The sequence below is a fragment of the Thalassophryne amazonica genome, chromosome 16 (assembly GCF_902500255.1).
Source record: "Thalassophryne amazonica chromosome 16, fThaAma1.1, whole genome shotgun sequence".
Taxonomy (NCBI): domain Eukaryota; kingdom Metazoa; phylum Chordata; class Actinopteri; order Batrachoidiformes; family Batrachoididae; genus Thalassophryne; species Thalassophryne amazonica.
The window spans coordinates 49846345-49861652 of NC_047118.1; the positions used below are offsets into that span (position 1 = coordinate 49846345).

The following is a 15308-nucleotide window of genomic DNA, read 5'->3' on the forward strand; positions in this document are numbered from 1 at the left end:
TAAGTCATAAAGTTATGAAGAATTTGGGACTTAGTCATTTTGAGTCACCGTTAGTGCCTGCTGTGAGCCGAGTCATGGCACACATACAAAAAATAAACCTCCGGCTTGCTAGCTTTAGCTTGTTTGGTGTCTCTAACACGGGGGTGTGTTTGGGCTTCATTTCGTCCCTCCCAAGTTATGCAGTATCTTGTGCACACCCTACTTCTTTACCCATTTATGGGTTAGCCGAGATATAGGTGGAGTAAGCACTACCAATATGTTGACACTCAGAGCTGCACTATTTGACATAAAAAAAAACCTATGGGTGACGTCACGGTGAATTTGTCAAGTGTGTGTGTGTGTACACTCTATGGATAGCGTGCTACCTTGCTGACATGGTGCCTCTTGCATGAGCTCAAGTAAGTAATGCTAACATTAGCATTCTAGCCTTGGATCCATCGTAAATTCAGTGCATAATTCAGTGTTGGCCATGGTACTCACAGGGGAAAAGGTCTTGTCAAAAATGGGGAGAAATGGACCAGGCTGGAGATTAATCATGTATGAAGGGCAAATAAGTTCAAGCTTGTTGCCCTCCAGCTGGTGCATTTTTCCCCTCCTCTTGCTTCAACAGGAAGTTTGCTTTTTGTAAGCAAATAAATATAATAGGGTTTGCATGGCAGGAGCAGTGCTGTTTTATGTGTTTGTGTTTAGTGTGAGACTTTGAACAATGGCTCCAGGTTATATACTTGGACCTGAATGCGTGTGTTTGTTTCTGGGTGTAGACGTGTGCATGTAAAGTGCATTCATTCCACACCAACATCCTACCTATAAAAGCACCAGGGTGGTCAGCTTGTTTACTGTGCTGCTTTGCAAACAGTGTTCACCTACTGAGCATAGTCCAGCATCCCATCCATAATAATTAAATCCAATTATTACTTTAAGATGGGTATTTGAAATCATAATCTTTTTTCCCATTTTGCCTCCAGCTGTTGCACTGACTGTGTACATTAAGCATTCTTGTAAAAGTTTGTTTTTGGCCGTAATGCAAAGTTGGATGTAGCATGGATAGTGTAATGCTTTAATTAAACAGTTACACAAGGCCATTACTGTATGACCGCGGAAGCTAGAGCAGTACTGACTAGGGCACATGTATCTGCCAAGGGTTAGCAATCTGCCAGACCTAGAGCTCTTTAGATTTTTATCTGGATTTGGATGAATTTGTGGACAGTAAGTCATGAGAGTCACTTCTATAGTAACAGAATCAGTCAGAAAGAATTTGTAATAGCGAGCTAAAATTTGGCTAGATTTTGCTGTAATTGGAATAACGTTTCCAGAGAACTACTCATGAAGGACAGATACCCTCAAGTCATTCATCAAAGTATGCACTTTTAAAAATACTCAAATTTCAATTTTTATGTTTATTTATGTTTATTGCCAAATTAAATTTATATAACAAGCACCATTTTTTGAACACTTAATAAAACTATTTATTTATGGTATTTTGTATGAATCATTCTAACAGAAGTATTAACATGCTTGTTGCAACATTATTATACATGTGTATAGCTTTTATCAACATACATACCACATTATGCAGAAGTGTTGGGCACCTTAGTCTGTCTGTCTCAGTGTCGGAAGAAAGACCAACTTAGAAAAGATGTTAATTTGAAAAAAATCAAATGTTACATTATTTTTTTTTTAAATAAAGGAAATAGTAAAGGAAGCAACAGACATTTTCAGAATAATAAACTCCAGATTATCTTCTAGATTTATGGTCAAGCGCATTAATTAACCAAAAAAAATAAACAGGGAATAATAAAAAGAAATCAGTAATGAATTGATTATGTAAGATTTGTGAAAAAATTGTAAGAGATAGCATTGTTGCTCACACTATTAATAAGCTGTGTGATGGACAGCATGGTTTTAGGAAAGGTAGATCCTGTCTTACTAATTTGCTTACCACACTAGAAGAGTGGACCACATTTTATGATGAGGGCTTACCATTTGATGTGTTATATTTAGATTTCAAAAAACCTTTGATTCGGTACCTCATGCTAGATTAATTTATAATCTACAGAGTTATGGTATTGTTGATAAATGTGGTTACTGGGTTGAAGATTTCCTTAGAGACAGGAAACAACGAGTATGTGTTAACAGTGCAAAGTCTAAATGGTTGAGTGTAACTAGTGGTGTTCCACAAGGATCGGTCCTAGGGCCGGTCCTATTTTTGCTATTTATTAATGACTTGCCTGATGCAATATCAACCAAATGTAAGCTCTTTGCAGATGACACCAAGGTGTATCATCCAATCTTGTCCCTAGTAATCTCAGCAAATTTACAAAAAGATATTGATAATTTAATGTTATGGTCAAAACAATGGCTGTTAGGTTTCAATGAAGATAAGTGTAAAGTATTACATGTAGGTCATCGAAATCCATGTCATGAATATTTCATGAATGGCAACATGTTAAATCCTGTAAGTGAAGAGAAACATCTAGGTGTATTAGTTACCAACAAATTGTCTTTTTCTAAATACATAGCCAAGGCTGCTGCTAAGGCTAATAGTGTGCTAGGCATGATCAAGAGAGCATTTACATTTATTGATAAAGAGTCATTTTTGGTTTTCTATAAAAGCTATGTACGGCCACATCTTGAGTATTGCATACAAGTATGGTCACCATATTTTAAAAAAGATAAATTGTTGCTAGAAAAGGTGCAAAGATGTGCAAACCAAATTAGTACCTGGTTTGCAAAATTTGAGTTATGAGGAGAGATTAAGTGAAATAGGTTTAACATCTCTTGAGAACAGAAGAATTCGGGGTGACCTCATAGAAATGTACAAAATTTTACGCGGTTTTGAGGCAGTCGGCCCCAATACTTTATTTACTAAACGAAGGTACAATGGCTTTAGAGGTCATGACCTCACTGTTGAGGTGAAAAGATCATGTTTTAATATTAGGAAGTTTAGGTTTAGTAATAGAGTTGTATGCTTGTGGAACAGCTTCCCTGAGCACATAGTACTCTCACCTGATGTAAATTCCTTCAAAAACAATTATGACAGATTTTATACCACCTCAGTCTAAATGTTATTTGAATGTTATTTCAATTCTAAGATTGTTTGAGGCTCGATGTGTGCTTCTGTTTAATCTCTTAATCATAACAATGTCAATGTGATTTTAAATCTAATGTTCTTACAAGTGTTAAATTTTGTATCACTTTAATGTACTGATGTGTGCTTTTGTTATACTTTGTATATGTCTATTTAGACACACAATAAAATGAATTATGAATTATGATCAACATAATGTTGTAAAAGCAACATCCAAAATTCAGTTTTAAAGGTAAAGGGGTACAGGAGGTATTTATTTTTTAGTTTTTAATGTTTTGGTAGCACAGTGGAGCAAGCAGCTAGTGTGTTCTTGTTTACCAAACAGAAGGTCCTTGGTTTGAGGTCACCTATGCCACAAGCACAACTGGTGTTGAAAAAAACAATGCCTGCACCATACCAAATCTGCTGTGGTGATCCTGAGCAAAAATGGGAGCAGCCTCAAGAAATTCTAGTCTTTTATGTTGAGCATAATTTATTGTAAATTATTTGACATGTACAAGATCGTCTTTGTTTTGCATCTTGGCTTCTTTTATTTAAATATTTTTTTAAGGTTGTTGCACAGCACTATGCATGTGTTTTTGGATGATTTTACACATAACTCCTCAAATATTGGTTGTTATAAGAGAAAAACAAACACTAAATTGTAGTGCAAAAAAAGAAAAAACAATATATCAAGGTACTGATAGGTGCAGTTTTTTTAGTACATTTTTTTATTTTTGCTCTGCAGTAGTCGTATCAATAAAGGCATTTGAATTTTTTTTTAAGTTTTCCTCAAGTGCCTTGGTGCATTTATTTACTCATGAGTTTATTTACCTTATAGGATTTCACAGTTTCTCCAAAGAGATACATGGGTGATTCTATGGAAACAGAATTACAATCGGAGCACATTTTAAACGGGGAGCTAAAATATGGCTAGATTTTCCCGTCGTCATAATTCCGTTACCATAGAATCACCCACTTTTCCACTTTTGCCATTTTTCTGCGTTTTAGTGATAATCCTACCTAGATCTCACTTTTGGGCTTTGAATTTTTATTTATTTATTTTATACTCATTATAATTTTAATTTTACAATTTTATTTATAAAAAAAAAGCATTCTGGGCTTTTTGTGGCGGGTCTGTGGTGTTGTGGATGTGGTGAAGTGCAACACCAGCACATGACCCCAGATTTGATTTTTTCTGTGGTTGTTCAGTGCATTCAAATGTGACCTACTGTAAAGTCCCCCCACGTGGGCTTTTATTTTGTTTCCATCTTCTGGCATCCACCTCCTAAGATCTCTCCCCTCACTTTATTGAATGATGATTTAAAGGATTGGGGAAGTTGATGATGATCATAATTTCTCTTTTGTTTATTACTTGAATCCTACCTTCAAGCAAGTTAAGTCCCACATAAACCCTGAGGTCCAATGTTGCCTGTGCTTATCCCGGATTACGTAGGGTGAAGTGGATGACATTCTAAGACTGCCTCTGGATGCAGGTTATGTCCCCGGTCAAGGACAGTATAATTTACAGCTTGGTAGACTGAGACAATGCAGATAAGGTGTCTTGTCTAAGGACAGAGATGGGCAGCTTCACCAGGTCTACATATTGGTAGCACAGTTCCTTGTCCCACTGAGCTAAGCACCTGTAAGCAAATCAGGTAGTTAAAAACAAACAATGCTTTTCATTTTATTTTTGTAGATTTATTTTATTTTTCATTATCTTTTTTTAAATTTCCACTTTTACAAATAAGTCCACATTTAATATAACAACAACAAACAAACAGTGAAAAGGACAAGAAAATGCTTCCCAAAATAAACAGGGAAAAATTGACATTGAAAATACTTTTGTTAATCTTCAATGATTTTGTTTTACAGACAGATATTCCAGTTGTAGTATCGGATTATTTACGGGGTTTTAATGCCACCTTGTCTTAATGAAGATGTCGGTGTAGGTGAATTTACCAACCTTCACAATTGTTTAGTGTCTGCTGGAGTCGTAATGTACTCACAGGCATGCAGGTACAAGAGGTGCAGACTGATAGTAACCTGACGTCTGCAAGTCCTTACACAAGACAGAACATGTACTTCCATTATCGCTTACATGTTGACAGATGCACAGACACACTCGTGCTCACACATATTTGGACACACACAGACATTAAAAGGCTACTGTGAGTCCTTCACCCCGTATTCACAGATTTGAATCTCAGCACTCTGAGTCTTATCTGTTTCCTACTTTGAAAACCTCGCCGTCCTGTCCACAGTAATTCCTCCACCGTGTCTGGGTTCTCCACATTGTGGATCAGTGGGGCAAGAAAACCGTGACAGTCCTCGTTTAAGTAGTAATGTTGCACAGCATTACGCAAAGCATTGCATGTTTTGCATGAATTATGATTGAGGGATGTAACAGACGTACCTTACAGGGAATATATACATTCTGAACTATATGTATATAGAATGTATATATTCAGAATATATACATTCTGAATACATACATTGCTTCTGCGTGCAACTTTGTCTAATTAAGACATGTAATTTCTAAAGTGAGTGAATTCACATCACTCATTTAAGTGATCCTTCTGTACCTTTTGTCATCCTGAATACAGGAGTGTGAAGCAGATTTAGTCTTGAGTCTGTCCAGACTCACATGTACTTAGGCTGTCTGACATTCTGGGGGCAAAGCCCTTTGATTGACTTTGCTGGTGCTAAATAAGTTTTAATCTTCAAAGATTTTAATCTGCTGTTTTGTCTGTTAGTCACAAGACAAAACAGGGAGGTGGGTTTTTCAGGAGAGGTTGGGGGGTGTACAGAAAGCCGGTAACAGTCTTCAGTTACACAAGAACAACAACAACAAAAAAAAAAATCAAGACATAAGTATAAAAAGGATGTATAAAACACAAATCTGCAAGTGTTCAACAGCAAAAAATAATGCAAAGTCTTCATTTGGTGTCTTAAATTGTAAATCATTCACAACAACAACTGCTCTCTTTGGGGTTGTAATAAGGCGTTAACAACACACAAGAAATGTCAAATTGCTGTTTTTAGATGTGTTGCAGATATGAAAATGCAACTCAACCACATTATCAGTGCACACTCCTTCTCTGAACACACACAGGGTGCTGTGAGGTCCCCTGACCCTTAATGTCCACGAATAGCAACACAGCATCTGTTCCAGCATCCCATTGGTTTTGACCTGCTGCAGATAGCTTAAGAGCTGTGAAGTTGCCAGTCCAGCCAGAAAAGTGTAGAAATATTGGAAAAGCAGGGTGACGTGTGTAAGTGGTGTGCAGGCACTTTCAGTTTATTTAAAGTCCAAACAATTGTTGTTGGACATGTTTAATGTCTGAGACATTTGAATGGTGTTGAGTCAAATCTACTGTATGTCCACTTTTTCCTTTGCTGGTTGGCTGATATGTTCTCCTCCACTCTCGCTATAACACTGGCTTGTCTCTGTATTTCACCAGTAGGGAAACAGAGTGCAGGATTCAGAATCCTCTTTTGTCAAAGTATCTCTGTGCCAGATGTCAGAAATATGAAGGCTTGTGTGAAGTCATATTATTGTTTGACATACAGTGATCCTGTATAAGCAATACCTCATACTCCAAGTTGCCATTCTGAACTGCAGGTTCAGGGATCATAAGTTCAGGCTGTTTTTGAGGCAGTGCCTCATTGTCCAAATCAGCTTTTACGCCTTCCAATTCTAGGTGGGCTGGCTCACAGTCCAGGTTCATGTGTCCCTTGGTCCTTTTCTTGCGGCAATAGAATGCCACACCCACTGCTGTTGCTGTCAGTACCAGGAATAGCAAGATGGTTATTGCAGGCGCCACAACAGTAGTCATCCTTTTGTCATCTGTTCGTGCTCCTGTGACCCTGAGCTTTTCAGCGTGGGTGTGGGCCTCAGTGCAGATGCTGTCTATGCCGCTAGGGACACCTAAGGGACTTGCACACACAGCATAGGTGGAATTGGGTTTCAACCCTCTCAATCTATATTCCGGGTATGATGCAGGGAGGCTAAGATGCATTGGCCTTCGGTCTGGACCAGAGAGATTACGGTAGGTTAGGCGGATTCCACGAATATATGGCCTCATTTCAATGTAACGGTGAAGGTCCACCAAGATGGAAGTTGAGCTTACCTCACGTGTGCTGATATCTGAGAAATCTGCAGTGACAGTTACCATGGGAATTTTGGCATCAGGTGGTGAAGCTGGGTTATGATTTTGTACCTCACAATACATACCAGAGGTACCATGTGGACATGTACACTGTACCTGACCCTTCTCAGCCAAATGACAAGTGCCTCCATTCAAACAGGTGTCAGGGGGACAGAAATGAAGCTCTATTCCTGGGTCAAAGCTGCTGCTACTGGGGGAGGCAGGGACAGGAAAGGGGAATAAATCATCTTTGTTCACTGGCTTGTCACTAGATCTGGGGACTGGAATAGTTTTTGTTGTACTCATGAAAGTTGTTGCAGGAACAGACACAGTAGTAGTGGTTTTGACAGTGGTGGTCGTGACTTTAGTTTTGATAGGGCAGCCAAACTCCCTGTGCTCCAGTCTCTCAAGTACTTTCCCAGCATTGATTGGTGGAAAGTGACAACGGGTCTCCTCTGTTCTTTCCAGGGTAATGCCCTGGGCTCTAAGCCATCTGGGGAACCAAGCTAATGTACAGAGGCAGTTGAAGGGATTTTCTGCAACTGTGAGTTTCCTAAGATGGGGGAAGTACTGAGAGAACTCTTCGGCAAGGCCTTGCAGACTGAGACCGCTAATGTCCAACTCTTGAAGGTCTGCAAAATTCTGCAGGTCCTGAACATTTAGAGGACCCATCGGATTCCCCCCAAGGCTGAGATGCATCAGGCCCCGGACTTTCTTCAGTACTGAAGGGAAAGAAACAAGTTGGTTTCCTGATATATCCAGTTCATGGAGGTTCCTCAGACTGCCTATGAGTTCTTCATCAAGGCTGGTGAGTCCTACACCACCCAATTTAAGTGACTCCAGGTTAGGGGTCTGGAGGTCAGAAGGGCCCAAGACATGAAAGACATTGAAACGAAGGTCCAGGAGTAGTAGCCGAGGCATTGAAAGGGCAGGTAGGGATGTTAGCATGTTTCCCTGAAGTTTGAGCTCCAGTAGCTGTTCCAAGCCATTGAAGGCTGCAGGGTGGATGGTCTTGATCTGATTACTGTATAGATAGAGTCGCTCAAGCAATGCCATGCCATGAAAGCAGTCCTTTGAAATGTGCGTGATCAGGTTAGATGACAAGTCCAGATTTCGCAAAGAACTCAGAGGTTTAAACACCTTATCAGGTAGTTCAGTCAGTTTGTTTTGACTAAGGTCCAGCATTTCTAGATTCTCCAGACCATCGAAGTCCTTTGGCATCAATCCCTCAATGCCATTGGCAAAGAGGTAAAGGTTTTTTGTGGATTGGGGGACTCCTTGAGGAATGTTAGGAGAGCGTCTCTGGAAACACAAGATTGAATCTACTGCTGAGCATGAGCAGTCCTTTGGGCAGTTGCTGCCCAAGTTGCTATCTGGTAGAGCAAGGAAGAGCAGGAAGGCCATCATTGGAGTGAGAAACACCTTCATGATGCTGGCTGTTTCCTTCTCCCTGCTCAGCCTGAAATGAGAGAACACAAAATGTCAATAACCTCCATATGTATATAGGTGAAATACCAAGTCAAGGATGTAGAAAAGGATACATGGATATGATGGCTGTAAAAATGGTCAAAGAGTACTCCATCAACAGGTTCTATAGGATGTTTAAGGTTTTTAAAAGCCTACTATCTGGGTTTATGTTATCTGTTTATTTATTTTGATATGATCCATCCATTTTCTATACCCGCTTACTCCAATTAAGGGTCACGAGGAGGCAGGGTACACTCTGGACAGGACTATTTTGATATGATGTTAAAGGAATTCATTTGCCACAAGGTTTCTCAAACAGCAGGCTTTATCTGTGACCTTGGGCCCCAGTGTTTTCTGCTCTACTTTGGAAAGCCTTAACATTGTAGCATTTTGCAACACTTGTCTCACTGTGGTAATCTGTACAAAAGTGAAAAGACAAAACCATTGTCCCCCCACCCCTTCTGTTTCTGCAGATAGCTACTTTTTTGTATGTTTGTGAGTGTGCACTTATTCTGTACATAGTGTATATGCTGTAGAATTTGTATCCACATATGTGTGTCAGAGTTTGTAAACATATCGGTTTAGATTTGCGTCTCCGCTGCTATTTAATGCCCAGCGCACACGCTGCGGTTGGAGCAGAGTCGCAGTAAGCTACTCAGTCTGTGTTTACAACCAACTGTGTAGCCTGTGATGCGCGGAGAGCAGCAGTGACAAATCTGACATTGTTTCAGAGATGCTAGTTGTGAAAAAAACAGTGTGCTGCTGAAAAAGTTACAAGCTTCACACAAGCCCCGTGAATGATTCACCGCATGAAAACACACACACACACACACACAGAGGAAAAAAGAAACCCAGCTCGGCATTCTACATGTCAGCTTTGTGCAGCTGCACGTGGCCGTGCATCTGTGGATGATTTACTGTGTGGCGTACGAAGCTTGAATAGAATTTTGCTGATAGCCCAAAGCTGCTTCCTCCAACTGTAGACGTAATATAAATAACACACACTTTCTGTGTTTTCACTGCTCAGACTTACTTCCAATGTTACTTGCCAAAGAAGTGCCTCTGATACTGTGAAATGGATGATATATGCAGAGACGGGAGAAAGTAGATGCTCAGGATGATATTTTACTGCGATTTGAACCATTTCCCCTCAGCCAAAGCCTCAGAAAGTAAACACCCTGGTAGAACATCAACACAGAACTTGAAAGGGTTGAAAAGGGATGACGGAAGGGGAGAGAGGAATGAGGGGAGATAGGATGGTAGTTTATCATTCTTCGCTATTGAGTGACACGGCCTTGGGAGGGATGAGAGAATATCTCTATCTGCTGGCTTTTTTCTCCTTTTCCTTCTCCTCTGTTTTTCTCTTTGTTTGGTCATGATGAATTCTCTCTTTTTCCTCCATATCTGATTTGATCAATCAGTTCCTTACAGATCTCCTGGTATCCTGCAGTATTTTGTTAGAGGGAGCTGATTTTAATACCTAAAATGGTCCACTTGTTCATATTTATGTACTTGAAGAAAAAGGTATGCTTTAGGAGCTTTTTGTGCTCTTCTGCTTACCTACAGGTTGTGTTCATTTGAATTTGGGAGGTATCTCCTTCTAGTCTTATGGCCGATGAGGAGTCGTCATCTGTGCTTCAGTCGCACTTTCTTGTACCCTCAAAACTGATCAAATTTTCACCAAATTTGAGCTGGATGTCCCACATGATTATATATCAGATGAGTTAGGATTTGAGCTTGACCAAAACCCTCTAAGGACCTCCCACTTTCCCAAACAGAGTATTGTGCCATGATAACAGTTTACCAGCTTTTGAGCTGAACATCCCAAATGAGTGCATCTTGGATGAGTTTGACCGGTCAGTTTTCAGAGTGATCACCTTTTGCCAAGACCTTCTAATGACCATCCAGTTTACTGAACAGAGTAATAATTCTTGTGCCCATAATAGCTTGAAGAAAATGTACTGTGTTTTCATAAAATTTGAATTGGAGCATGAGATGTAAGTTGGAATTTATGCATAATTGACCTTCTAAGAAACTCATAGTTTTTAGCATTGATTATTGGGAATTTATTATCAGCTGCAGTGGTTTATTTATTTATTTTAGTCAGTATCTGTCGGCTCTTCTTAGTATCACTACCCTAAGTCACTCAGACACACACACACACACACACACACACACACACACACACACACACACACACACACACACACACACACACACACACACACACACACACACACACACACACACACACACACACACACACACAAAAATCTATATTTTGTCTACACAAAGTTTAAACTTTCTAGCATTCAAATTCTGCCAGTGTTCTTGTTACCCTCATCATAATGTTTCAGTCTGGTTAACAATGCTGCTTTGTTTTTATTTCCAAATACAGTATCAGAAGATAAAATGTGCTTTATTGAATAGCTCCTAATTTATCTTTCAATGTGATCAACTCCAGTACTAAACCAGTTAAGTGCTATGGTACAAATTACCAGGTGTCCCTTCCTGTTCCTCTTAGGTTTATAGGAAAAACAGAAAATTGATCATGAATTGTTTACTTTTACCATCAGCCATTAAACATGCAGATATGGTTGTGCTCTCTTTGTCATTTTTTTTTGTAACAGTGTAATCTGTTTATAAAAGTTGTGGGGAAAAATACATTTATAACTAAACTTGAAAAAGAATCATCCCCTCCCTCTGACTTGCTTTCCTCTTTGCTTTTTTTTTTTAGACGAACATGTCTGCAAAAAACATCACTGTATTTGTTTAAACTTTGTACCAAAGACCCATACAGTTCACAGTATTCATGATTTAAAAAAATAATAATAATTCATCATTGCTGGGGTTTTGCTTCATGGATATTAACATGATCTAAAATAATTATTTGTCTGACTTCTGTTTAAAATAAAAATAAAACTGCTTGTTAAAGTGACATTTATCTGTTGCCAACTCAAACAACCTATATTTTCACAGTTTTTAATACTTTTTTTATTTTTTAAAATAACTGCCTCAAATGTCAGAAGTTGAAGAGGAGATCAAGGGTTTTGAGAGCGCAACAGATAGCTGGAGGACGGGCCGGTATCATCTCATCACACCACAACGATGGCATTTATTTTCCTTCTCTTTCAGCATACTTTTCTTTCCGCTCCTCCTTGAAATTGCAGCCTGCTTGTAAAGATTCTGTGATATCTTGTTCTTCCTTCCACAGGGTACAAACTAAAAGGGATCATGGCACTCACTGGAGTCCCACTGCCAGCAAAACTAAGTAAATAAAAAAAGCTATACTACTTTTCAAGAACAGCACTTGCTCGTGTGAAAGAAGCACTTGAGCTTTGCGGGGCTTGCCAACAACAAAAAAGTAAAAACACATTTGCAAATGTAATTGTGTTTTGTGCCGACCATGACGACATCTGATTGTTAAGTTTGCCGTTACCTGCAGCTGACTGGGCCTGAGAGAATTTATGAAAAAAGGTGATTACATTTACAGAGCTGTAAAAAGAATCTGGCATTCTGCCCCACTGATGGACAATAGATCTATCGTGAAATATTAGATTTCCTGTTGTTTGAACTAAATGTCTCAATTGTAGGGCTGAAGGCCAGGAACTTTTTAAATAGTCACTGACAAAAAAAGCTGGGAAAGCATTAGTTTACGTGGCTCCGAAATGAAGGCGCAGATGGAAGAGTAGAGTAAGGGAGGACAAAGTTTGGATGTGCTGCGTGTATGCACAGAACAAGAGAAAACAAAGGATTTGGGAAGACAAACAGGAGATGATGCGAACAGAGACACTTGAGCTGCGAATCGTCTCGTGCAGGGATGGGCAGCTGTGTGTTATGAGAGTGTAGAATGTTTTGGGCATGGACATTCTGGTCTGTGGTGCTCCAGCCTGGGTCATTTCAGACAGAAAACATGCTACAACATGGATGTTTTTGAGTTGGAAAGTTTAATCCTAATATTTCTCTAATTTTTCAGCATGTATTGGGACGAGGCCGAAATGTCCTCAAGCAAAACATCTGTGGCCAAAATATCCACATCCCAATGTGTTTTTGAAGGGCCCCATTCTCAGTTTTATGGATAGTTATCCCAGAAGGACATACTCCATAGCCATGATGATTCAGCGTGTGAAGATCATGGTTGCCCATAACTATGAGGTAGCGGTTTGATGATTCAACACTTGGACTTGTACTATGTGACGTGTAAAAACAACCATCACCACACCATAGCATGCCCATTGTATGATTCAGTACAACCTTGGCTCTGCCAGAAAACCTGCTGCCGATGTCGTAGCATGAACAACAACATCACAGGCTCAGCATAAATCCAAAGATTATCAAAGTGGGTCAGATTTTGCAATGAAAAAAAGAAAAGAAAATAATTTTCAAGCATCTTTAAAGTCCCACCATAGTTAAAACAAGACCACAACACAATCACGGAATATCCCGGTTCAACACAGTAGACCCAATGTAATAGCAAGGTTTCAAACTGTGACCTTCAGGGATGCATATTTATTAAAGTAAAGTAAACAGGGATGACAGCCTGTGGATTTCTGTTCCAACAGGGCATCTCAATCAGCAGTAACTTCTCAACGCTCACATTTGATACTATCCTCCTTTGGATCACTTCATTTGGTCATTAGTGTATTTTCCAGTTGAGCTGGATATGTTTTGGCATCCCTCTTGGATCTAAACTCAAATAATTTGATGGGTGGGCTCAAGCTGGATTCTAGCAAATGTTGTTGTTCACTTATGGGGAGAATATAATTCAACTTGACACAACCCAACCCATGCTATGGATGATGATGAATAATGGCAGTGTATAATTTGCTATTAAAAGACTGCATAATGAGTGTGTGGTAGAGATGAGGTGGAATGCCTCATGTAAATGTGGTCAAACAACCAACTATATGTGCAATTAGCAACAAAAAACAAAACGTAAACAAAACACAAATATGACATCTAGATTTCAAAAGGTTACTTACAGAGAAGGACCTTCTGGTGTGCAGTTTTGTGAAGTGAAATAACTTTGGCAACAGTATATTAAAGCCACAGATCCTCTTTGGGAAAAAGTGAGGTTGGGAATGAGAGACAAGTTCCTTTAGCCTGAAGTAGTGGACTAAATCCTCAAGACTAAACTAGTGTTTGATCCTGCGAGGCTATCTATGGCTGTTCCACAATATCATCAGTTAGCACTAATACCTCCATTGTCCAGGGTCCATACGTTGCTGCTGTGATACATATCACAGAGCATAAATACGTGACCACTGAGGGTAGAGTGTGCTCACACATTCCTTTTATTCTAATGTTGTTTAAACTGAACAACCTCAAAAAAGTACAACAATTTATTATTTGGAGGCCTGAAAATGTCCTCAAAGTAAAGCTCCTTGTGGTGTACTGCTTGATGTGTGTTGAAGATATGCTATAATCTATAAGGTGTAAGAAAGGTTCTAGTATTTAAGAAACTGGACCTGGATCCTTAAAACTGTCTCAAATACATCAAGGTAGTCAGGAGAGGAGAGCAAGCTGCAGCTGAAGCTGCAAATATTTTCCTTAGAGACTCAGTGTAGTGATTCTACCATTGCTCCCTGGGACAGAGTGTTTATTTGAGTGTACCTCATTCAAAACAGGGCCAGGCATATCTGATACCCACTGGTGCAGAAACTATTGGGAGTTGTTTTTGTTGGTGGTGGTGGACTTGCTGTAGTTTGACAGTTTAGACTGTCATGGTTGAGACTCTTTGTCTTTTTGGTCATGAGTCTTTTAAGTGTGGAAGACCCAATCATTGGTCCTGAATGACTCCTGACTATGAGGCATTAACTCGTGTCTTTTAAAGAGAGTGAAGGACCTAAAGAGAAATGAGAAAGGTAGCAGGAAGAAAATCTTGTCATCCTGCGTAAGAAGGAATGCCTCCACCCCCAGTCTTCCCTTGCTCCCCCTTTTGGAGTTGTAATTTCCTTTTCTCTCCCCTGTGCGCTTGTTGAGACATTCTGGAGACAGGCAGCAGCTGAGACAGAAAAAAAAGTCTTGTCAGTTTGGCATCATGTGATTCTGTTTTTCAGGTGTTAAAACACATGATGGGCCGATTAAGGAATAGCATAGCATATTTAAATGGGAGTAAAACTACTTGGTTTGTTTTTAGTTTGTTTTTATATCTCTGCTTTTTATATTTGTGGGTAGTGTTAGAAAAAAATATGTTGGACGGTGAAAATACGATATATCTTGAGGGCCAGAAAGAAAAGAATATGGGAATACCCTTGCACAGTCTGTATGTGTTAAGTACTTGGTTGAACCATTGAAAGGAAAGCAATAACAGGCAAAGGAAAGATAATAATTTTTTTCCTTTCTCTCAATTTATTTCATATTTTACCTTTTTGTTTATTTTCAACATCAGGAAGGAAAACCACAAGCATGGGAACAAGTAGGGACACATGGGTGGAGCACTGGATAGAGTTTTGGCTTTTGGATGGTGAAGTGGGCTTCAGCAATTAAATCCCGGCAGGCCAAGCGTCAAGAGCCCTTATCTTCAGAGGAGAAGGCCAACAATGAGGGGCATAGAAGGGTACATGAGAGGGTAGAACATATGTGTATGTGGAGGCATCTGGGTCTCAGCGTAGTTGCATAAT

General features: G+C 39.5%; 2 protein-coding genes across 4 annotated transcripts in view; one reads left to right on the top strand and one right to left on the bottom strand.

Moving 5' to 3' along the window:
- Positions 1-15308, top strand: part of coro7 (coronin 7) — a 222440-nt gene that overhangs the window by 54272 nt on the left and 152860 nt on the right. The gene's annotated exons all lie outside the window — the stretch shown is intronic.
- The window catches only part of vasnb (vasorin b), a 51445-nt gene continuing 40889 nt past the window's right edge, over positions 4753-15308 (bottom strand). Inside the window, exons 3-4 of one of the 2 annotated variants that reach the window (XR_004565814.1) lie at positions 5563-8677; positions 4753-5504 (exon numbers count right to left, since the gene is read on the bottom strand). Coding sequence is in view for 1 of the 2 variants with exons in the window: in XM_034191188.1 (XP_034047079.1) it covers positions 6592-8646 (2055 nt within the window). In the remaining variant the exon portion in view is untranslated. Of the gene's footprint in view, positions 8678-15308 lie in introns of both variants that reach the window. The other variant, XM_034191188.1, reaches the window with a different exon arrangement.